This window comes from Culex quinquefasciatus, chromosome 2 (genome assembly GCF_015732765.1).
Source record: "Culex quinquefasciatus strain JHB chromosome 2, VPISU_Cqui_1.0_pri_paternal, whole genome shotgun sequence".
NCBI classification, from domain to species: domain Eukaryota; kingdom Metazoa; phylum Arthropoda; class Insecta; order Diptera; family Culicidae; genus Culex; species Culex quinquefasciatus.
Window position 1 is genome coordinate 190,943,319 of NC_051862.1, and position 25,948 is coordinate 190,969,266.

At 33.0% G+C, this 25,948-nt stretch overlaps 1 protein-coding gene across 1 annotated transcript in view; it reads left to right on the forward strand.

The window, feature by feature from the left end:
- LOC119766447 (putative uncharacterized protein DDB_G0271982) overlaps nt 1-4,250 on the forward strand; it is a gene marked incomplete at its 5' end in the record, with an annotated part of 56,218 nt that extends 51,968 nt beyond the window's left edge. Inside the window, one exon of the mRNA XM_038251002.1 lies at nt 4,119-4,250. Within this exon, the coding sequence (XP_038106930.1) occupies nt 4,119-4,250 (132 nt within the window). The remainder of the gene's footprint in view (nt 1-4,118) is intronic.
- Between the last annotated feature and the right edge of the window lie 21,698 nt (nt 4,251-25,948).

Sequence of the window (25,948 nt, forward strand, 5' to 3'; positions counted from 1 at the left end):
TATTTAATATGAGAAGATAACATGTTTCAACACTACGGATCAATTCACTGCTAGAGCGTAAACCTTCTGATGGCCGACTGCTTAGCGTCCCAGACCACCAATCCAGGGGTGTGAGTTCGAATCCCACCTGATTCATTTTCGTTTTTGTTCATATTCTAAGTTCGAATTCCCGATTCCAAATTTCAAAGGTACCGGCCGGGATTTGATCCCTGAACCTTCTGCTTGTGAGGCAGAAGCCGTAACCATTAAGCCGCGGAGCCGGTTCAAAGAAGCCCCTTTATATTATATATTAAAAAAAAAGTTTTTTGGGAAACCCTACCAACGCGATCAAAAGATTGAAAATTAGACAATTCTTTCAAAAGTTGATAGAATATCAAAAAAATAAAAATAAAAATTTAGAAAATATTCATTCAAACCAACCGTTCATAAGTCTTCCGAATTGCCTTAGTTTCATTTAAAGAATATCGGAATATGCTCAGAAAAAAATGATGGTAATATTCATCAGGAAATGGTGACAGATTTTGTGGCTAAAGAAATGATGAATTTTACCCCAGATAATGATGAATTTTCATCAATTTCTGATGAATATTCATCAGGTTCACATTTTTACACATTTTTTATGTAATATAACTCAAAAAAAAGATAATATTCAACCTACCAAATTTTCAACATTCCAAAATTCAACTTTTTTTTCTGTGTGGGAAAATAAACTATAGGGGAAATTCTTGTATGTTTGGCAGGTCAAGCACTCGCTCCTAACTCCATCCAATTTGCTGATTTTCACTATTTAAACAACTTATTTTGCACAACTTTTGATAGAAACTTGCTTGCTCACTTCCTATTGAGCTATTTATCACTCGATTTCAATTGAAAACGCTTTCAATGAGCATTAATTGATTGTCAAAGTTCGGACCTGCCAACATTAGAGGCACGCTGGAATTAGATGCTGTTCCCCTACCTGGGTGGCGCTACCTCGGTGGGTCTCGTGGCGCAGGGGTAGCGGCTTCGGCTGCCGATCCCGATGATGCTAAGAGACGCGGGTTCGATTCCCGCCTTATCCACTGAGCTTCTATCGGATGGTGAAGTAAAACGTCGGTCCCGGTTTCTCCTGTCTCGTCAGAGGCGCTGGAGCAGAAATCCCACGTTAGAGGAAGGCCATGCCCCGGGGGGCGTAGTGCCAATAGTTTCGTTTTTTTCCCCTACCTCTTCAAAACATTTTCAAGAAATTTTGATTTTTTTTTAAGATAGTTAACACACGGTGTGTTTCCTAGAACAAAATCATCTCTGAGGTAAACTTCACGTAGTAGGACTGGCCGCTTAAACGTGTTTGATGGTTCGATGCATTTAATGTAACCGAACACTACAAATGTTAATAAATGCAAGAAGAAGGTTAGCCGAAATCTAACCTAAGGCTTTTTCCAGGTCCTTTCGAAAGATTGACTGCGCTAGGGTTAAGCGCATAAGATTAGATTAGATTAGATTAGATTAGATTTGCTTTGATTAGATTACATTAGATTAGATTAGATTAGATTTGCTTAGATTAGATTAGATTGGATTTGCTTAGATATTATTAGATTTGATTGGATTAGATTAGATTTGCTTAGATTAGATTAGATTTCCTTTGATTAGATTAGATTAGATTTGCTTGGATTAGATTAGGTTTGTTCAGATTAGATTTGCTTGGATTAGATTAGATTAGATTAGATTAGATTTGCTTAGATTATATTAGATTGGATTTGCTTATATTAGATAAGATTGGATTGGATTGGATTTGCTTGGATTATATTAGATTTGCTTAGATTAGATTAGATTAGATTTGCTTAGATTAGATTAGATTTGTTTGGATTGGATTGGATTGGATTGGATTGGATTGGATTGGATTGGATTGGATTTGCTTGGATTAGATTAGATTTGCTTAGATTAGATTAGATTAGATTTGCTTAGATTAGATTAGATTTGTTTGGATTGGATTGGATTGGATTGGATTTGATTGGATTTGCTTGGATTAGATTAGATTTGCTTAGATTAGATTAGATTAGATTTGCTTAGATTAGATTAGATTTGTTTGGATTGGATTGGATTGGATTGGATTGGATTGGATTGGATTGGATTGGATTGGATTGGATTGGATTGGATTGGATTGGATTGGATTGGATTGGATTGGATTGGATTGGATTGGATTGGATTGGATTGGATTGGATTGGATTGGATTGGATTGGATTGGATTGGATTGGATTGGATTGGATTGGATTGGATTGGATTGGATTGGATTGGATTGGATTGGATTGGATTGGATTGGATTGGATTGGATTGGATTGGATTGGATTGGATTGGATTGGATTGGATTGGATTGGATTGGATTGGATTGGATTGGATTGGATTGGATTGGATTGGATTGGATTGGATTGGATTGGATTGGATTGGATTGGATTGGATTGGATTGGATTGGATTGGATTGGATTAATATTAAAAAAAAAAACTATTTCGATTAAAGTGTCAACAACCTTGAACCTTTTCCTGTGTTTTCAATCTTAAATTGATTTATTTTTTGGTGATTTTAAGCTCTTATTTTTAAGACACACAAATTAATTTGTATGAAACACAAATTAATTTGTCAGAAACCCAATTCCCAGGTAATCGGACAATGAGGTTGCATTTTTGAAACATTTTGATTCAATGTATCGAAAATGATAAAAAAAAAAATAATTTCAAACTCATCTAGTCATCGAAAATTAGTTGACTTCATCTTGCCATACGTTAAAAAAAAGACTGTTTCAATCATAAATTTTAGTCTAGTTGAAGTCGTCATGGCAAAATTCAAAATGCCAGAATGCTTGATCCAACATTTGCCCGAGTCGAAATAGGCTCGGGATCATGATGAACAACAAATGCACTTTCCAAATCTGCGTAAATTTTCCAGTAAGCAGTAACCCAGCCAGTATCGGCTCGTTGTTGCCGTTCATCTCTATGGTTTACTGAACTGTTCTCACAGGTTCTCACCAAAAGAGTAGGGGAAACATACCGATTGTCAGTCTGTTAAGCATAGTGAAAATTTTTGATCTCTATCAAATCTACTTTCTTACGTGTTTTTAACTTCCATTTTAGATATTTATTACTTTGGAATAGGCGAATTGTTCCTAGATTCCCTTGGTCCACGCTTCCGCCACCATGGGTCGACGATTGTGGCGAACGTGTCCGGCAAAAACTGGGCATGTGAATCAATCAAAGCCAGATTATTGCATCGTGGTGCACCACAGAAGTGAGATTCATCCCAAGGTGGAGCCTGTGATGTGGACGCCAAATATAAACAAGTTTTCGTCAACACACTCAATCGCACTAGCGATTTGTGGGAAATTGAAACGCTGCCAGTCAGTCCAAACGGACGCAGTTTTCCACCACCCGTGACGGAGCTCATTGCCTCTGGCCTAAGCGGAAGCAAGCCGACGTGATGTGTTGGATTTTTGGGAAAGGACAACTTTGGAGGCTCTGTTATAGTGATCTGTGGGCTAGTTACTGGTTTAGGAAAGTTGGTTCTTATTTTTGGAAGTTGGTTGACTGTTTTTAAATTTGTTTATTACATTTCAATATTACATTTTTGTTTCTGGAACTTACAAATCAAATAAATTTGAGGCGAGTGATGTAAAAGGTGACGCAGACTTTAAGCAATAAAAGAAGACAAACATTTTTTTATTTCGTTTTTATGTTTAAGGAATAAATTAAGGCATCATTTAGTCTAAGAGATGAACTCGAAAACTTAGAATAACAATATCATTGCGATGAAATCTATTTCTGAGTTATTGAAAGCTGTGAAAACCCACTAATTACTAACAAAAATAAGTGATTCGAAATAATACAAAAACACTTAAATCTCTAAAACTTTTTTTCATGCTATTTCTGAACCCCCCAATCAAAAAGTTGGATGACCAACAAGCGGATAGAAAGGATAGTTTCACTTTGATGGGTTTCTGCACTGCACTTTTCCTGTCTCGGTTGCCGGATTGCAGCAGAAGCACAATTCGCGGAAGTGGTCACAGCAATTACCCGGCCGAGAACGGCGACTCTGCATTGATTGAAGGATTACTTCAACAAATAAACGCCCTTCCCCGGTCCGGCTACAGAAACGGAAGACCCGGTTTAGTGGAGGGGTGCTGGCAGAAACGGAAGGATGCCAGCGGAAGTCACGCCGGGACGTTATTATCGACGAGGCGGATGGCAGGAGTTATGTTCAAGTGGGCCGACTGTGGGCGTAATTTTGATCGATTATGAAGAAATTTTCAAACGGTTTGAGTTGGTTGGATTGGATGGACCGTTTCCACGAAAATTTAGGTAAAGCGTTGGGAAGTGGCAATGTTAAATTATTAACTTGAGACTGGATGAACATAACATTTATAATACACACCAAAACATGCAGCAACTAAAAGACCAAATTTGGCACGAGCAGGCCAAAAAGATAAATAATAATATTTTTATCAGTTCTGATATTGCAATTTCACTTTTCTCCAGGTCACTGATTTTTTATTCATTTTCAAACGCATAAATTTCTATTACAAAGTTGGAAATAAACATTTGTCTTCAGAAGTTTCACAAACAGGATTTCTGCTACATGGGGTTCATTTCCGGGAAAGCTCAAGAAAATCTCGGACGCAAGAGGCTTCTTAGTGCCCTCACCATTGAAGTAAGCATTCATCCCAGCTAGTGCCAGATTATGTTTGTTCACACCAGATGATTAGGGAAAGTCGCCCGATTGTTGATTAAAAAAAATGATCTTAAAATCAGAATTTTTTTTCTGGGTAATATTGTATTTTACATTTGCTACACCCAAAATTCAGAATCGAGATAATCGTTCTCTCAAAATTTATTGGAGGCTCAGTGCCAAAATCGATAGAATAATGGTACCAACTCACACCATCATAACAAATGAGTTCATTCGTTAGTTGAATCAATAAATCTCCAACAAGTGTCATACATCGACTTCTGACTTCTCCTTGATCACCAAGCTGTGGTGGCCGAGGCAGCTTAGTCATTGGATTGGTTTGTCAAAGGTATCTGGTTCGATTCCCGTTGTCGACACTTTTGGTTTTTTGTTTGACGGATGAACTTTTTTTGCAAATGAACCTCGAGAGAATAGTTCTATCGCCCATCTCGAGCTGTGTTCTCTGCGTCCGTGAATGGTACCACTATTCTCTCGACTCGAGACCATCATTCTCTCGGACTAGCGCTGCCAGTTTTGGGTGTAGGTCAATTGAGTTTGTTTGTTGTTTGAGAGTTTTCAAAACTTTGCACTGAAATTAAAGACTATATGTTTTTGGAACTCTTGTTTCTTTTTTGTAATCATTGCTTTTCCAAATAATTTTTTTTAAATACCAACAGAAGCCACCCAAGAAACAGTTCTCGGCCAAGTAGTTGATGGTGGAAGACTGTTTGTGTGCGGCCACACTGGGTGCCGAGTTTGCAGAATTTTCTCGCCAGCTTTTCTTCCTTCATTGGCTGGCAGGATTTCCGATTTCCAAGCAGAAGGATAACTGCATCCCACGTGGGAGAGAATACTTGCGGGAAACCCGTTTGTGACCGGGTTTCACGCGGTAAAAATTTGTGAGAATAGACTTCCGTTGCCGGCTAATAGCCCTCACACAAATGGACAAATAAGAGCTAGAGTCAGATGTGTGTCACTGCCGGTGTTGCACTTTTGAACAAAATGTTACAAAGATGGATTTTCTGAAGTTTTTAAACGCACTTTGCAACATAATTGTCCAATGTCATCCAGATTCATAACTATTCAAGCTTAATGAGCTCATTAGCAAGAAACGAGCAATTACGTTGTTTGGCGGCATAGATTGTAATATTCAACACTTTTGCCACCCATTCGATCGGGTCCAACAAGGAACACCGCGGTCAACAACTGCGTCCCGATGACCCATAATGCCCATTTATCCAGTGCGCGCGAGCTTGGCTTGGCCCCCGATATCCATCTAAACACTGCTGCACAAACTTCAGGACCGACCACACACCGTCGTGTTACGTTTTGTACTGGGCGGTGGTGGGGTGCTACTAAGGTTCAATTTATTTATTGAAATCCAAGCGCTACGCCGCCCACGCCCCAGTCTGTCTGACCGGTGGATCACTTGATAACTTCATTTCACTGCCGACTATAACATTGTTGTGTAAGCCAACCTCGAGGCGAGATATTTTCATAGAATGGCGGGTTGGATTTTCAAATTTTAGGGTGGCTTCTTGATTTGGATGTATTTTTTGTAGATGAAAGTGTTCAAACTATTTTTTATTCTAATGTAATTTTTTCAAACATAAATAAAGGGTAGATGTTTTTTTATAGTAAAAAAACAGGTCTGAGAAATTCTTTAGGTTTCTGCAAATCCAATCCTCTTTGTAATCTCTTAATTGGAGCAAACGTTCCGTACGTAAAAAGAATGATTGCCACTTTATTACATTTAACTTTTTTTATTTCCTTTTTTTATTATTACAACGTATTTTTTTTTACTTTCGAGATTTTATTTAAATTTTTGTTTTTGTTGATTGGACAACTGGTTGCTGAGACTTTAACTCTTCTAATATTCTCGAGATTTTCAATTTCCCTGGAATTCTCGGGACTCGGGAGTTTTTTTTATGATTTAATTTATGTTTAATAGTGCCAATAATTTGAAAAGAAAAGTAATAAATTTGTTTCTTTTTAACGCATTCAGTTACAATTAATTAATACTCACCAAGGTTGTTAATCGATAAAATTATCGTCGAGAATATTATCGTTTAACGATAAAGATAGCGGTTATCGTCATCGTCGGGATGATAACGATAATCTATCTTTATCGTTATCGTCATTTCGATGATCTTCCTAAAATTGACATCATTCATCCAAATCGTGTTGAATTTGCAATGTTTTCAACGAGAATATATTTTTTTGAAAATGAAGTAAGTTTTATATTATAGATACTCAAAATTATTCACAAAATACCGTATTTTTTTAAAGTACTCAAATTTTCATAATTTGCAACATGGGTATCAAACAAAGCGAAATTCTATATGCCTTTTCACTTCATTAGAGATTTTGTTTTGAAAAATACTAAAATTTGCACAAAATACCGTATTTTTTCGAAAATACTCAAAATTTCTAAATATGTTATATAAAATAAATAATATATAAAATTCAAATAACAAGTCATGGTCTCAACATTTGTATGAAAAAAGTATTTTAAAATGCATTTTCCACCTGCCCAGTTGTTTTGCAATCATTAGTTTTCAAAATATCCAAGTATTGAAGAGATTATTTTTTTCGTCGAAAAAAACATTTTGCGGTGCCTGAGCATTGGAATTTCACAAAATTTAAAAGTATTTTTGATCGATCACAGACATGCTAAATATGGTTTTAAACGCAGCTTTTTGTCACTAAAACTTGATTTACAAAAAACACTATTTATCTTTTTTTTTTTTGTATTTTTTTTATATGTTTAAGGAGACACAAGATGCATTTCTAATGGTTTCGGTTGGCTAGACTTCTATTTCCTTTAAAATTTTGATTTTTATTGAATTTTGTTTTGCCCCCTGATTTTTCGGACCGATTTTGAAGGGGGGGGGGGGTGACATAAACTTTGAAAAATATTTGCAACGGCCTTATTCTCGAAAAAGTACAGTAGGGGAACTATACCCTTTCTCAGCCTATTTCTATTATCGGCCTATCAGCACTTTGATCATGAATTACAGCTTAAATAAAGTGTTTTTGACAGTTCCAAAGTAATAAATAGCTCTAATAAAAGTGACTCTTCATTGTTGATACATCTTAAAATGTTGATTTAATAGCGAAAAATGGCAAAAGTGATGAGAATTGGTCGAACGGCTTAGTGTGATTAAAATGGGTATATTTCCCCTATTTTGGAAAAATTTAAGTGTTTAGAAAAATTCTAATGAAATAAAAAAGCATACAAAATTTCGCTTGATTTAATGTCCACATTGCAAATTATGAAGATTTTAGTACTTTTGAAAACGGTATTTTGTGAAACGAAACCGCATGTATAATCATGCTTCGTTTAGCACCCATATTGCAAATTAAAGAAATTTAAGTATTTTCGAAAAATACGATAGTTTGTGAAGAGTTTTGTATTTATCAAAATAAAATCATCATGAAGTAAACAAGCATACAAAATTTTGCTTCGTTTGATACCCATGCTGCAAATTATGAAAATATGAGTTCTTTCGAAAAAATATTAATAATGAATAATTTTGATTATTCTTACTTTGAAACTAACGACATTTTCAAAAAGTATATTTTTATTAATAGCATTGGAAATTTAACATGAACTGGTTGAATTAAATTGATTAATATAGATTGAACAATCGAAATAACGATAACGATAGAATAATCGATATCGTTATCGAGCCTCGATGATTGAATCGTTAACAACTTTATAACTTATTTAATGAAATGATAATTTAAATTGCTTCAGTATTTTGAGGAACTTTTCGAAAATTATTTTTTTCTTGAATCTGAAAATAGCTTTGGTCGTTTTTTGAGCTTTAGCTTTTTCAATTTTCTAAATTTTCAAATCAAGACTAACATTTCAAAAGGGCCAAACATTCATTATAACGAATTCAAAAAATTAAGTTAAAAAATTTTGGCGCCTAATATTCAAAATTCATAACTCGATCAAAGATTTTTTGCACAACCTGGAAATTTCAGAAAAGTTGGCATCTTGTGTCCCCATAAACATATAAAGAAATACAAAAAAATAGTGTTTTTTGTAAATCAAGTTTTAGCAACAAAAAGTTTAATAAAAAATCACCATTTTTTTAACTGTGTATCATGCTTTTTGAGTGTAGTCCTTATCCATACCTACAACTTTGCCGAGGACATCAAATCGATCAAAAAAATCCTTCAATAGATACAGGTTTTTGAATTTTCATGCATCATTTTTATATGGACAGCTGCCAAATTTGTATGGAAAATTATATGGACAAACTAATGATGCAAAATGGCTTTTTTGGGCATACCGAAGGCACCAAAAAAGTTTCAGCCGGATCAAAAAATACAAAAATTAAAATTAAAAAAAGATCGATTTCGTAGAGAACTGCTCACTTGATCAACTCGGTTTTGGCTGAACGCTTTTTGTCTAGATGTGGTCTACTAGGTCCAGTTTCGAGTCCCATAGCTTGGTACATATTAAAAATTGTAAAGTTTCATTTAGTTGTTTAAAAGTTATGATGATAAAAAATTATTTAGACTACATCAAAATAGGGCGACTTTCAACATTACCATTGACTGGGTCTGATCGCCACGAAAAAGCCATGTAGAGGGCTGCATTTTTTTTTATGCAAATTTTTCAATGCGGATGATTTTTCTTTCAAAGTAATTACTAAATAAATGAAATTATGGCGCCAATTTTCTAAAGGTGGATTAAGTAATGTTTTTTTTTGTTCAAATGTTCTTCAAATCTGCACTGATTTCGCTGTAATTTCAAAGCAGCTTCGTTTCGACCCTCATTCTTTGAATGAAAATTGAATAGTGGAACAATTTTTTTTATCGATTTTTTATCATTTCAGTAAATATAATTGTCCCACCCGTGTGGATTTATCGGAATGCGCACTGGACTCACAATCTAGAGGTTGCTAGTTCGAATCCCACGGCGGGTGCTCTAAAATTTTAAGTATAAATATGGGTATCCGGCGCCATCGCTCCGTGCCATACTAAAACACTTAGGAGCCCAGGGCGGCGACGTCGTTGTAGTTTTAAGAAAGACACTAGTTGTTGGTACACTAGTAGTTGTACTCGCAAAAGTGGCCGACAGCTATAAAGTCAACTTCGTAAATTTTATTACAAAAGTGTAAAATCATGTTATCACTGAATTTCTAGCGAATTTGGTAAATATAATTTGATTCTCGAGGTTAAAGTAGGTTTAATAAGTTCTTTTTTTTTATCATCTTGTTTAATAATTTTTATTTTATAATTTAAATAAATTGATATGAGATACATGCAGATGCAGAAGCAGAACCACCCCATCATTTGCCCCTTTTGACGGTGGCTTCTCGACATATCCGATTCGTACGTGTCCGCGTGTCCCCGTGTCCATATACTTCCCGAGGCCCGAGATTTTGTTTGCTTTTAATAATAATATGCCGAGCAATTTCCCGGCACAAATGTAATCTCTGGCAGCTCATGCACCAGCACCGCCAACAACCACATTACGGGCCGGAACCATGGTCTCTGGTCCACTAGGGAATGACTGTCCCGGCTCGAGCCCGAGCCCAAGCCCGGGTGCAGCATTACAGTGCGTTTTAGAACTGATTATCAACGATTAGAATAAATTGCATTGTGTAATATGATAATAAGTACCTTGTATGAGGGACCATTGGGGAAGTGCGAGCGCGCTCAGACTTGGCCGCGGACGTGAATTTGAAAATCCAGTTCACGGCCAACCATCATCATCGAGCGGGGATCCCTGGAGGAGGGGACTACGAAGAGTTGGGGACGGGAAAAGCTAAACATATTTCATTAGCGATCCACTGGCCATTTTCCAGGGATTAGCCTAATCGGATATGCTTTACGTTCACGGAAAATCACTAAAGGGTTCGGCGGAACACCGTGCACTACGTGTGATGTTCGCAGTTTTTCGTGGAACATTTGGTAAGATTTGGCTTAAGGGATGCTAATAAATGGTTTGTAAAAAAATGTGATTAATCAAAGAAGAGATTAAAAAAATAAATAAATTTGAATAAAGTGGAGAAAAATTAAAATGAAAAGAATAAACAGAGATTTAAATTTGTTTTTTTTTTTATTATTAATCTTTTTCAAAAAGTTATCAAGCTCAGCTTCCCCAATTATTGACGGTCCCATTGGAGTGCCAACCATTGTGCCACGCTTCAGTCTAGAGCCACTTCTGTTTCCTGTAATAATCGGCATCCGGTCCGGTTGCGGTTGGATGTTCCATCCAGGCAGTTTCGATTAATTCGCTCGCTGATGTGCACAATTTCATATAAATTCAAAAAAAAAAAATAGTTGTTGCACTCCAACTCAACGATTATTCAACTGTAGGCTGCGTAAGCGGCTGCACCGAAACCACTGAAACTGCCAAACCAAAAACTGCTCCCTCGGTTAGACTATCATCATAACAATAATGGAAATACTGAAATTTTAAAATTAAATTATACCATCGAGGGCCAATTTGGTGTGTTTTTATGTGCGCTGCTCTGCGGTGTGGAAACGGCCACTCGGATAATCCCGCACCGACCATCGCAGCACCGGGCACACAATTCCGGGGCAGGAAAAACGGTTCTCGGATTTTTTTTTTTTGCTGTGTGCAGAATTCAAGGACCCCGGTTTTATCGCGGAAAAATCCGTGAAAAGCGAAACCCGGAGCCACGGAGCTGGGATGAGAGCAGGAAAAAACAATATTTGAATATGCAGGCGGCCTCCGAGCCAGCGCGTGGCCTAGAAGAAGGTAAAGAGAAAGAGAGAAAGCGGAAAAACATACAAAACGTGAGTGTCCACCACCACCCCGCTCATCTCCCCAGGTTTTGCCAGGCTTCCGGTATTTTTATCCATTTCCGATCGTGATTTCCATTGTGCCATTCGGCTTTGGCGGGGAAGGTTTAAAGTGTTGCAAATATAAAAATTAACACAAAAAAAATCTGTCTGTTCCTTTTTAAATTGCCTAAAATGGTTATTTTCTTTTACAGCAATTCCCTACAAAAACAGCATGATTCAAAAATAAAAAGTTTTCCCATCGGGCTCAAAACTTTCCTGGACCCGTAGACCCGTTTGTTTTTTTTTTTGTTTGACCTACGTCGTGCACAGCAAAAAATCCGATGGTAAAATCGCATGCAAAAGCATGCACATCACCTTCGTCACAATAAACACTTAATATTACACACTGCATGTACAATTTTTGCAAACACAAAAAAAAGTTGCAACCGACGGGATTCAAACCCACCACCAACAGTAAGGACTGGCGCCTTTGACCACTCGGCCATCAGACCGAAGAAAAGCTGTAAGGATAAACGCATATATGAGCTTGACATTTCGGTTAAGTAGGTTTCCCATACTGATGGGCTACATATTTCAGGGTGTAATATTACACAGAACTTCATAAAATAAGGCAAAGTTTATTTTACACCCAGACCTTTTACACGCAGCTGGATTACTACTTTTTTAGCTGTGTGGTAGGGTAATCCAAAAAATGCCAATTTTCGTCGATTTTAATAAAACACACATTTTAGCTGTCTTGGACGCAAGTGAAAAGCAATGGATTGGGCATTTAAGGGAAATAAAAAAAGGCGAAGTTTTATTAACAAGATTCCGAGATTTGATTTTTTGAAAAAAATGGTCTATGACCTTTCATTTGCGTCCAAGACAGCTTAATTCGATTGAAAACGCGCGGAGTTATGATTTTTTTGAAAAATGTGTTTTTTTTTCGAAAATCAACGAAAAGTGCAATTTTTCGGACCATCCTAACCGACGTAGGTCACCTTTATGGCCAAAAAAAGTATACGGGTCTAATTATTTCAGCCAAGAAACCCCCAGAAAAATTTTGAGCCTAAGGAGATTTTTTTTAAATAAAGCCGTTACAAATATTATCCAAAGTTTATGTCTCCCCCCCCTCCCATAAAAATTATTCCAAAAAATCAGGGGATAAAAATAATATTTTTTTCAAAAAACTTCAAAATGTTAATGAAAATAGAAGTTAAATCAACTGAAAACAATCTAAACTGCATTTTTCTGCATTGATAATCATATATAGTATGTTTGGGCTGGATTTAAAAATATTTTTGATTTCATGAAATTCCAATGCACAGCACCGCAAAAATAATCGCAAAAAAATGTTCGTCAATGATTGCAAAACAACTGGACAGGTGTATAATGCATTTTAAAACATTTTTTTTTTTCATTCAAATGTTGAAATCATGGCTAGTAAATTCAATTTTTAAACTTTTTTTTTATTGTTTTTACTGCACAGAAAAAAAAGTCATGGTAATATTGCATCTGGAAGGGGGTACATCTTTTATGTCGGAAAAAATGTGTAATTTTACCACTGAAAATGTGTAATTTTACCACTGAAAATGTGTAATTTTACCACTATTCTGGGGTAATGTCGCTTTTTCAGTCTGAATTGAGGTAAAATTACATCATAAAAGAGGTAATATTCAACCTTCTAAAATTACACCTTTCAAATTTACATATTTTTTTGCTGTGTACTTATGTACTAATATAAATTTGGATGCTATAACTTTGGAAGGTTGAATATTACCTCTTTTTTGATGTAATTTTACCTCAACTAAGACTGACTTATGATGTAAAGTGACATTACACCAGAAAAGTGGTAAAATTACACATTTTTCTGACATAAAATATATACCCCTTCACAGATGTAATATTACCGTGATTTTGTTCTGTGTAGTAATAATAAAAGCATGTTTACTACATATTGATTGAAACAATATTGTTTAAACAATTTCCTCTATTTTAAGAGACAAAATGTTTATTTAAATAGATCTAGGGTTTTTTTTCTCAAAATTTATTTTCCCTGAAAGAGCACTCAGCTATAGCAAAACCAAAACTTAAAAATATGAACCCTCCCTGCAAAGGCTTCTAAATTGATCTCAGTTTAAAGGTTCCGTCAGTGGGGGTGACATTGTGTCTGGGGGGTGAGATTGGGTCAAAGTTTTTTTTCACGGATTTTACCATTTCTCAGGTTCTTCTCAATAAAACTAAATTCTGTTAAAAGGGTTGTGTAGGGGATACTTTAAAATGACTTCGCTGGAAAAATCTCGTTCCTAGAACAAATCCTGTTGTTTTGGCAGCTGTCATAAGTTGAGGTACGTTTTTGGCCAAAAATGACCTCACGAAAAATCATTTTTCTAATATTTTTGTTGGAATTGCTAGAAAACTACCCAAATGTTAGAAAATATCTGCTTCAAACATTGTAGCATGTCAATACGATTCCCTCGAACAAGAAACACTGTTGGATGACTTGTTTTTACCATATCGTTGTATTTGAGCATCATTTTAGTTTCATTAGTTAAAAAAGTATAAAAATTTAAATCACAACCATGGTACAACATTTGGATGATAAAAAACACAGCGTAACAAAAAATTTTTTTTTGTTATTAGCAGGACGATTCAAAAAACTCCCCGAGGGATCGGCTTCCTGAACACAATGCAACCTGGCCCATGTCTTAATTGTTACCCTAGCTCGAGATATTCAATGCAGAAGTTTTGCATATGAATCACCCCCCGTCGAAAAAATATTTTTTATTTTGTTTTCACTGTAACTTAAGTTCTATTAGGTCTTTTTAGATGCTTCTGGTGTCATTGGACGGTAAATTGTTAGAAAAACCCAAAATATGGTCCCGTTGGTCGGTTCCCGTAACCGGTTCCGGTGGAAATCCGGATTATTGGCCAAAATTGTGCGAAATCTTCAAAATTTTGAAATTTGTTGCTCTTTATGCGAAAAAAACATACTATTGCTTCAAACAATCAATACAAACTCAAAAAATGGTTTGTCCAAGCATATCCGAAGGTGTTTTATCGAAAATGTGGCCATTGAGAACCGGTTCTGGCCAATCCGGATCCGGAAACTAGAAAACATTTAAGCAGTTTTTTTCAAAATTCCTATGTGTCAGACAATTTAGAAAAACAAATGTGGTGTTGAAGCATTTTTTGCTACTCTATATTTTCAGAATCCCAAAATATGGCCAAGGGGCCAATTGGAACCTGTTCTGACTGTCCCGGATCCGGGAAACAGTGGTCACATAACATTTTTATTGAATTTATTAAAAAGTTGTTTTAGTTACCAGAATTTCAAAATTCCTTGAAAAAAAATCTGATTTAATTTATAGCCAGAAATGTGGCCATCGGGAATCTATTCTAAATGTTCCGGATCATGGAACCAGTGGACACTTGACAAGTTTCTTTAAAATAAAAAAAATAAGTTTATTTTTTTAAAATTAATCTAAATTTCATCAAAATCAGATTCGGACATGTAGCCAAATGGCTAACCGGACCATGTTTATATATTCCGGATCAGGGAACCAGTGGACAAAATTCAAGATTCCTGGAAAACAAATCAGATTAGAAAGTTGGCCGAGTGGCCTACCGGAACCTGTTTTAAATGTTGTTAAAATATTGTAAAATATTTTTATTAAGAAATTTTCAGGATTCCTTAAAATGCATCTGAATTTATTTAAAATCAGATTTATAAATGTGGCCAATGGGAACACCTGTTCTAAAAAATCCGGATTAGGAAACCAGATGAAACTTGACATTTTAATTGAATTTATTTTACAAAAATACTGGATTTATAAGATTCTTGTTTTAAAATAAGAATTTATTTATAATTTCTTTGACATTATAATTAAATTTGTTTTAAAACATAGTTACTGGATTTATAAGATTCCTGTAAAACATATGAATTTGTTTAATATCAGATTCCGAAATGTTTCCAAATGGCTAATGGGAACCTGTTCTAAATAATTTGGATCAGGAAACCAGTGGACACTTGACATTTTAATTAAAATTATTAAAAAAATACATATTCACCGGATTTATAAAATACCTTGCAAATTCTGAAATAATTAAAAATTATTTTGACAATTTCATTTCATTTATTTAAAAAACATAGTAACTGGATTTACAAGATTCTTCGAAAAATCAGAATTTATTTAAAATCATTTTGAAATTTTAAATAAATTTATTTCTAAAAATAGTTACTGGACTTAACAGATTCCTGGAAAAAATCAGAATTTATTTAAAATTAGAATCTGTCGTGTGGCCAAATGGCCAATTGGAACCTGTTCTAAATAATCCGGATCAGGAAACCACTGGACACTTGACATTTTAATTAAATTTATTTAAAAAAGTTACTGGAATAATAAGATTCCTGTTAAAAAAAAACAGATTTTATTTAAAATTATTTTGAAATTTTCTATAACATTAATAGTTAATTAATAGTAGCTGGACTTAACAGATTCCTGGAAAAAAAAATCTGAATTTATTTAAAATCAGAATCAGAAATGTGGCCAAATTGCTTATTGGAACCTGTTCTAAATAATCCGGATCATTAAACCAGTTGACACTTGACATTTTAATTAAATTTATTTTAAAAAAATTACTGAATTTATAAGATTCCTGTTAAAAAATCAGAATTTATTTGAAATTGTTTTGACATTTTAGTTAAATTTATTTAAAAACATAGTTACTTGATTTATAAGAGTTCCTGAAAATTCTGACTTTACTTAAAATTATTTTGACATACTAATCAAATTTATTTTAAAAAACATAGTTACTGGATTTATAAGATTCTTCGAAAAATCTGAATTTATTTAAAATCATTTTGAAAATTTAATTAAATTTTTTTTCAGAATAGTTACCGGTTTAAACAAATTCCTGAAAAAAATTGAATTTATTTAAAATCAGAATCAGAATTTAATTAACTTTATTTAAAATCAGAATCAGAAATAAATCAAATTTCTAATGGGAACCTGTTCTAAATAATCCGGATCAGGAAACCAGTGAAGACTTGACATTTTAATTAAATTTATTTAAAAAAGTTACTGGAATAATAAGATTCCTGTTAAAATAAAACAGATTTTATTTAAAATTATTTTGAAATTTTAATTGAATTTATTTAAATAAATAGTTACTGGACTAAACAGATTCCTGGAGAAAAACTGAATTTATAAAAAATCAGAATAAGAAAAATGACCAAATGGCCAATTGGAACTTTTTCTAAATAATCCGGATCATGAAACCAGTTGACACTTGACATTTTTATTAAATTTATGTTAAAAAAATTACTGTATTTATAAGATTCCTGTTAAAAAACATAATTTATTTAAAATTATTTTGAAATTTTAGTTAAATTTATTTAAAGACATAGTAACTGGATTTATAAGAGTCCCTGAAAAATTCTGACTTTACTTAAAATTATTTTGACAAATTAATCAAATTAATTAAAAAAAAAACATAGTTACTGAATTTATTTAAAATCATTTTGAATTTTTTTTTTCAAAATAGTTACTGGAATTAACAAATTCCTGAAAAAAATCTGAATTTATTTAAAATCAGAATCAGAATTTAATTAAATTTATTTAAAATCAGAATCAGAAATAAGTCAAATGGCTAATGGGAACCTGTTCTAAATAATCCGGATCAGGAAACCAGTGGACACTTGACATTCAATTCAATTCAATAGTGTTTTTATTAGAATTTAACTGTTCTGCTCCAGGATGTTACATTTGCAATTCAGAGATTTGGAGAACCTTTCAACTGAGATCAATTCATAAGCCTTTGCAGGGAGGATACATATTTCTACGTTTAGATTTTGCTAACTGGGTGTTCTTTTAGGGAAAATATTTTTTGAGAAAAAACCCTAGATCTATGTTTGGCTTAAAAACTAATATCACAGTTGTTGGCGGAGGAGTGCTTCGATGAGCGGATTCGTTGACATCCCACACGAAGTCCTGAAGGTTCTCGTTGCCCTTTCGATGCTTGCGTCGACGGTGCCGACGCCGGCACACTTGACATTTTAATTAAATTTGTTTAAAAAAGTTACTGGAATAATAAGATTCATGTTAAAATAAAACAAATTTCATTTAAAATTATTTTGAAATTTTAATTGAATTTATTTAAATAAATAGTAACTGGAATTAACAGATTCCTGGAGAAAAACTGAATTTATTTAAAATCAGAATAAGAAATATGACCAAATGGCCAATTGGAACTTTTTCTAAATAATCCGGATCATGAAACCAGTTGACACTTGACATTTTTATCAAAGTTATTTAAAAAAATACTGGATTTATAAGATTCCTGTTAAAAAACCAGAATTTATTTGAAATTATTTTGAAATTTTAGTTAAATTTATTTAAAGACTAAGTAACTGGATTTATAAGAGTCCCTGAAAAATTCTGACTTTACTTAAAATTATTTTGACAAATTAATCAAATTTATTTTAAAAACATGGTTACTGAATTTATAAAATTCTTCGAAAAATCTGAATTTATTTAAAATCATTTTGAAATTTTAATTAAATTTATTTTTAAAAATAGTAACTGGACTTAACAGATTCCTGAAAAAAAAAATCAGAATTTATTTAAAATCAGAATAAGAAATGTGGCCAAATGGCCAATTGGAACCTGTTCTAAATAATCCGGATCATGAAACCAGTTGACACTTGACATTTTAATTAAATTTATTTAAAAAAAATACTGGATTTATAAGATTCCTGTTAAAAAATCAGAATTTATTTAAAATTATTTTGACATTTTAGTTAAATTTATTTAAAAACATAGTTACTTGATTTATAAGAGTCCCTGAAAAATTCTGACTTTACTTAAAATTATTTTGACAAATAAATCAAATTTATTTAAAAAAACACATAGTTACTGGATTTATAAGATTCTTCGAAAAACAGAATTTATTAAAAATCATTTTGACATTTTAATTAAATTTATTTCTAAAAATAATTACTGGACTCAACAGATTTCTGGTAAAAATCTGAATTAATTTAAAATCAGAATCTGTCGTGTGGCCAAATGGCCAATTGGAACCTGTTCTAAATAATCCGGATCAGGAAACCAGTGGACACTTGACATTTTAATTAAATTTATTTAAAAAAGTTACTGGAATAATAAGATTCCTGTTCAAATAAAACAGATTTTATTTAAAATTATTTTGAAATTTTAATTGATTTTTTTTAAATAAATAGTAACTGGACTTAACAGATTCCTGGAGAAAAACTGAATTTATTTAAAATCAGAATAAGAAATATGACCAAATTACCAATTGGAACCTTTTCTAAATAATCCGGATCATGAAACCAGTTGACAATTGACATTTTTATTAAATTTATTTAAAAAAAACTGGATTTATAAGATTCCTGTTAAAAAAACAGAATTTATTTAAAATTATTTTGAAATTTCAGTTAACTTTATTTAAAGACATAGTAACTGGATTTATAAGAGTCCCTGAAAAAGCCTGACTTTACTTAAAATTATTTTAACAAATTAATCAAAATTATTTTTAAAACATGGTTACAGAATTTATAAGATTCTTCGAAATATCTGAATTTATTTAAAATCATTTTGAAATTTTATTTAAATTTATTTTTAAAAATAGTAACTGGACTTAACAGATTCCTGGAAAAAATCAGAATTTATTTAAAATTAGAATCTGATATGTGACCAGATGGCCAATTGGAACCTGTTCTAAATAATCTGGATCATGAAACCAGTTGACACTTGACATTTTTATTAAAATTATTTAAAAAAATACTGGATTTATAAGATTCCTGTTAAAAAAAAAGAAATTTATTTAAAATTATTTTGACATTTTAGTTAAATTTATTTAAAGACATAGGAGCAGTTCTCTAGGATTTCGGTCATTCGATTTTTTTTGTATTTTTTAATCCGACTGAAACTTTTTTGGTGCCTTCGGTATGCCCAAAGAAGCCATTTTGCATCATTAGTTTGTCCATATAATTTTCCATACAAATTTGGCAGCTGTCCATACAAAAATGATGTATGAAAATTCAAAAATCTGTATCTTTTGAAGGAATTTTTGATCGATTTGGTGTCTTCGGCAAAGTTGTAGGTATGGATACGGACTACACTAGAAAAAATAATACACGGTAAAAAAATTTGGTGATTTTTTATTTAACTTTGTCACTAAAACTTGATTTACAAAAAACACTATTTTTAATTTTTTTATTTTTGATATGTTTTAGAGGACATAAAATGCCAACTTTTCAGAAATTTCCAGGTTGTGCAAAAATCATTGACCGAGTTATGAATTTTTAATCAATACTGATTTTTCAAAAATCGAAATTTTGGTCGTAAAATTTTTAACTTCATTTTCGATGTAAAATTAAATTTGCAATCAAAAGTACTTTAGTGAAATTTTGATAAAGTGCACCGTTTTCAAGTTATAGCCATATTTAAGTGACTTTTTGAAAATAGTCGCAGTTTTCATTTTTAAAATTAGTGCACATGTTTGCCCAGTTTTGAAAAAAATATTTTTGAAAAGCTGAGAAAATTCTCTATATTTTGCTTATTCGGACTTTGTTGATACGACCTTTAGTTGCTGAGATATTGCAATGCAAAGGTTTAAAAACAGGAAAATTGATGATTTCTAAGTCTCACCCAAACAACCCACCATTTTCTATCGTCAATATCTTAGCAACTAATGGTCCGATTTTCAATGTTAATATATGAAACATTTGTGAAATTTTCCGATCTTTTCGAAAAAATATTTTCAAAATTTTCAAATCAAGACTAACATTTCAAAAGGCCAAACATTCAATATTACGCCCTTTTAAAATGTTAGTCTTGATTTGAAAATTTTGAAAATATTTTTTCGAAAAGATCGGAAAATTTCACAATTGTTTCATATATTAACATTGAAAATCGGACCATTAGTTGCTGAGATATTGACGATAGAAAATGGTGGGTTGTTTGGGTGAAACTTAGAAAACATCAATTTTCCTGTTTTTAAACCTTTGCATTGCAATATCTCAGCAACTAAAGGTCGTATCAACAAAGTCCAAATAAGCAAAATATAGAGAATTTTCTCAGCTTTTCAAAAATATTTTTTCAAAACTGGGCAAACATGTGCACTAATTTTAAAAATAAAAACTGCGACTATTTTCAAAAAGTCACTTAAATATGGCTATAACTTGAAAACGGTGCACTTTATCAAAATTTCACTAAAGTACTTTTGATTGCAAATTTGATTTTACATCGAAAAATGAAGTTGAAAAATTTTACGACCAAAATTTCGATTTTTGAAAAATCAGTATTGATTAAAAATTCATAACTCGGTCAATGATTTTGCACAACCTGAAATTTCTGAAAAGTTGGCATTTTATGTCCTCTAAAACATATCAAAAATAAAAAAATTAAAAATAGTGTTTTTTGTAAATCAAGTTTTAGTGATAAAGTTAAATAAAAAATCACCAAATTTTTTTACCGTGTATTATTTTTTCCAGTGTAGTCCGTATCCATACCTACAACTTTGCCGAAGACACCAAATCGATCAAAAATTCCTTCAAAAGATACAGATTTTTGAATTTTCATACATCATTTTTGTATGGACAGCTGCCAAATTTGTATGGAAAATTATATGGACAAACTAATGATGCAAAATGGCTTCTTTGGGCATACCGAAGGCACCAAAAAAGTTTCAGTCGGATTAAAAAATACAAAAATTAAAATTGAAGAAAAAAGACCGATTTCGTAGAGAATTGCTCATAGTAACTGGATTTATAAGAGCGTCTGAAAAATTCTGACTTAACTTAACATTATTTTGACAAATTAATCAAATTTATTTAAAAAAAAAACATGGATTGATAAGATTCTTCGAAAAATCTGAATTTATTTAAAATCATTTTGAAATTTTAATTAAATTTATTTGTAAAAATTGTTACTGGACTTAACAGATTCCTGAAAAAAATCTGTTTTTATTTAAAATCAGAATCAGAAATGGGTCAAACGGCTAATGGGAACCTGTTCCAAATAATCCGGATCAGGAAGCTAGTGGACACTTAACATTTTAATTAAATTTATTTAAAAAAGTTACTGGAATAATAAGATTCCTGTTAAAATAAAACGGATTCTATTCAAAATTATTTTTGAAATTTCAACTGAATTTATTTAAATAAATAGTAACTGGACTTAACAGATTCCTGGAAAAAAAACAGAATTTATTTAAAATCAGAATCTGATGTGTGACCAAATAGCCAATTGGAACTTGTTCTAAATAATCCGGATCATGAAACCAGTTGACACTTGACATTTTAATTAAATTTATATTAAAAAATTACTGGATTTATAAAATTCCTGTTAAAAAATCAGAATTTATTTAAAATTATTTTGACATTTTAGTTAAACTTATTTAAGAAACATAGTTACTGGATTTACAAGAGTCCCGAAAAAAATCTGACTTTAATTAAAATTACTTTGACAAATTAATGAAATTTATTTAAAAAACATAGTTACTGGATTTATAAGATTCTTAGAAAAATCTGATTTTATTTAAAATCATTTTGAAATTTTAATTAAATTTATTTCTAAAACTAGTTACTGGACTTAACATATGTATGTATGTATGTAGGATCCCCATACCCGCAGGCAACTTGGTCCCGAAACACATGTGAGCGCTAGGTGAACAATTCGATCATCTTTTACTCCGTAATCTGTACACCCACGTGCATAAGTTTTTTTGCACGAATTTTAATGCTACAAATACCGGCGCATAGATCAATATGGTTTCCCTCTTCCCTCCCCAAGCGCCGGAAATTTGTAGCGGGTGTAGGGACACATCGCATAGACGCCCTTGCTCCCATCACGTCACTGAGGGTATGGAGCGACGAGAAATTAATAAGCATGCCCCCTCAGTCGAACCTTCATTAGAGAAGCAGGCAATCCACAACTCACAGCGAACGACCAAGGGAACACCCTACCGCGTATATAGTAAGATTGGCGTGGTTGGTCTTTAGTGAAATGTATGGATGTTAGAGTGGATGGAAGTGTCAATTGAAAATAAAAATGGAAAGCTCTCACCAAATACGAAGGATCTTCGAAACCAGCTCATTTCCGATCGTTTCGCCATATGTCACATGAATCTTGACTTTTCTTGAATCCCTGTCTTGATCAGCAGAGCTTCCGGCAGCAGTCCTGATTAACTGCAAGCGACCCACTTTAATGAGGATGGATGATGATCACCACCCACATCTGCTTCGACAATTCTTGAAAAACGTCGTCGCCATTCTGGAATTTATGTTGGTCGAACTGGGACCACTGGAACGCTCTAGCTGGTGGCCACTTCGTGAAGTTACCCAGGTCCTGTTGTTCTTGTTGCTGCTGACATCTCCTCCCGGTGGAGCAACTCTGCTAAGTCGAGGAAGTCGTATTTCAAAATTTTCACCGAAAAAGTCTGCCTTTCACTTCAACTACAAATGTCTTGATCCAAAAATTACAATGAGATCTCCGTATTTCAAAAAATTTTTACACTTTTAAATACGATTAAAAGGAAAACAAATGACAGCGCTCGAAAAACGCGTCCGACCACGGGCACAGATTGCTTCGATCCCAGTTACTGGACTTAACATATTCCTGGAAAAAATCAGAATTTATTTAAAATCGGAATCTGATGTGTGGCCAAATGGCCAATGGGAACTTGTTCTAAATAATCCGGATCAGGAAACCAGTGTACACTTGACATTTGAATTAAATTTCTTCAAAAAAGTTACTGGAATAAAAAGATTCCTGTTAAAAAAAAAAACAGATTTTATTTAGAATTATTTTGAAATTTTAATTAAATTTATTAAAAAAAAATAGTGGCTGAACTTAACAGATTCCTGGGAAAAAATCTGCATTTATTTAAAATCAGAATAAGAAATGTGGCCAAATGGCCAATTGGAACCTGTTCTAAATAATCCGGATCATGAAACCTATTGACACTTGATACTTTAATTAATTTTATTTAAAAAAAAATAATTACTGGATTTATAAGATTCCTGTTAAAAAATCTGAATTTATTAAAAGTTATTTTGACATTTAATTAAATTTATTTAAAAACATAGTAATTGGATTTATAACAGTCCCGGAGAAATTCTGAATTTACTTAAAATTATTTTGACAAATTTATTAAATTTATTTCAAAAACATAGTTACTGGATTTATAAAAAAAGCAAAGCTCATTTCTAGGTGTCCGAAGGTTATGTGTGGTGAGTCAAATGGACCGACGTTTTACTTCCCCATCCGATAGAAGGCGTGATCAGGCAAATCTCGTCTCGAAAAATGCCACCGGGTCCGTCTGGGATTGAACCCAGGCCATACTGTGGTGAGAGGCAACTACTTTAACCACTGCGTCACCGGACCCGGCCCGGATTTATAAGATTCTTCAAAAAATCTGAATTTATTTAAAATCATTTTGAAATTTTAATTAAATTTATTTTTAAAAATAGTTACTGGACTTAACAGATTCCTGAAAAAATCGCAATTTATTCAAAATCAGAATCTTAAGTGTGGCCAAATAGCCAATGGGAACTTGTTCTAAATAATCTGGATCAGGAAACTAGTTGACACTTGACATTTTAATTAAATTTATTAAAAAAAAGTTACTGGATTTATGAGATTCTAATCTAATCTAATCAAATCAGACCCTAGCGCAGCCAATCTTTCGAAGGAATCCTGGAGAGTGCCTTAGGTTAGATGACGCCTAGCACTCTTCTTGTCATTTATTAACATTTGTAGTGCGCCATTGCATCGGAATGCATTGAAACATCACAAGCGTTAAAGCGGCCAGGCCTACTGCGTAAAGCCGTATCGCAGAGATGACTCGTAATTGGGTTGAGTTTGAGCACTGAGTGTTCGCACAACAACACAATGGGGACGAGGCGTTACATCGTGCTGCCACCTGGTTTTTTAAAGAGCAAGAGTGGAAAAGTGCTGAGTCATCGTCTAAAAATAGACGGCGTCCTATCTCGCCCAGCAAAATTAAGTCGATAAAGTAGTCGGTTTCGATGAGAAAAAGTGGAAAACGTGGTCTAAAAATAGCGACGCCATCCCCCTATTCTGAATCGACAGGGGAGGAAGAAGCGTGGGGACACACCATCATACGCTCCGAGATTTGGTTGTGTTCGTTGGGAGCACCATGCTAAGAAGGTTTGGTACTCCGGGACCGTCTGGGATGGGACATTGTATTTCCATGGACACTATTTGCCGTGGTTATAGCGCCACAACTCACTCTCTGTAACAGTATTCCTTATTCCAGTCCACGCTCACCAAGTTGTCATGGCCTTGTGGTTAGCATTTTTGCTTACCAATCCAAAGGACGGAGGATCGAACCCCGCCTCGAGCGACTTTGATTTTTCGTTCATATTCATCATTTCAAATTTATGCGTTCTTAAACTTTCTCGTTGGGAGTAGAAGGGAATCGAACCCAGAACCATTCGCTTCGACCTTGAACCAGATCGAACCAAAAATAAAAAAATATAAAAATTTAATAACAAGCCATAGGCCAGAACCATTCGCTTACAAAGCGAACACCGTAACCATTTAGCCACAGCCGCTCCCCGCAGTTACTGGATTTATGAGATTCCTGTTAAAAATCAGAATTTATTTAAAATTATTTTGACATTATAATTAAATTTATTCAAAAAAAATTTATTTGACTTAATAAATTTCTGCAAAAAATCAAAATTTACTTTAAATCAGAATCAGAAATGTGGCCAAGTGGCCAACCGGAACCTGTTTTAAATGTTGTTAAAATGTTGTCGAATATATTAGTTAGGATAATTTCAAAACTCACTAAAATGAATCTGAATTTACTTAAAATCAGATACTTTCTGATTTTTATTTTAAATAAATCAAGATTTTTTGCATAATTTTTGTAAGTAGTGTAATTATTTTTCAAATAAATTTAATTAAAATTTCAAAATGATTTCAAAAAATTTAGATTTTTACAGGAATCTTATAAATCCAGTAACTATGTTTTTAAAATAAATTAAATGAAAATGTAAAAATAAATTTAAATAAATTCAGATTTTTTAAACAGGAATCTCACTAATTCGATAGCTCTTTTCTTAAATAAACTTAATTAAAATGTCAAGTGTCATCTGGTTTCCTAATCCGGATTTTTTAGAACAGGTTCCCATTGGTCACATTTATAAATCTGATTTTAAATAAATTCAGATGCATTTTAAGGAATCCTGAAAATTTCTTAATAAAAATATTTTACAATATTTTAACAACATTTAAAACAGGTTCCGGTAGGCCACTCGGCCAACTTTCTGATCTGATTTGTTTTCCAGGAATCTTGAATTTTGTCCACTGGTTCCCTGATCCGGAATATATAAACATGGTCCGGTTAGCCATTTGGCTACATGTCTGAATCTGATTTTGATGAAATTTAGATTAATTTTAAAAAAATAAACTTATTTTTTTTTAT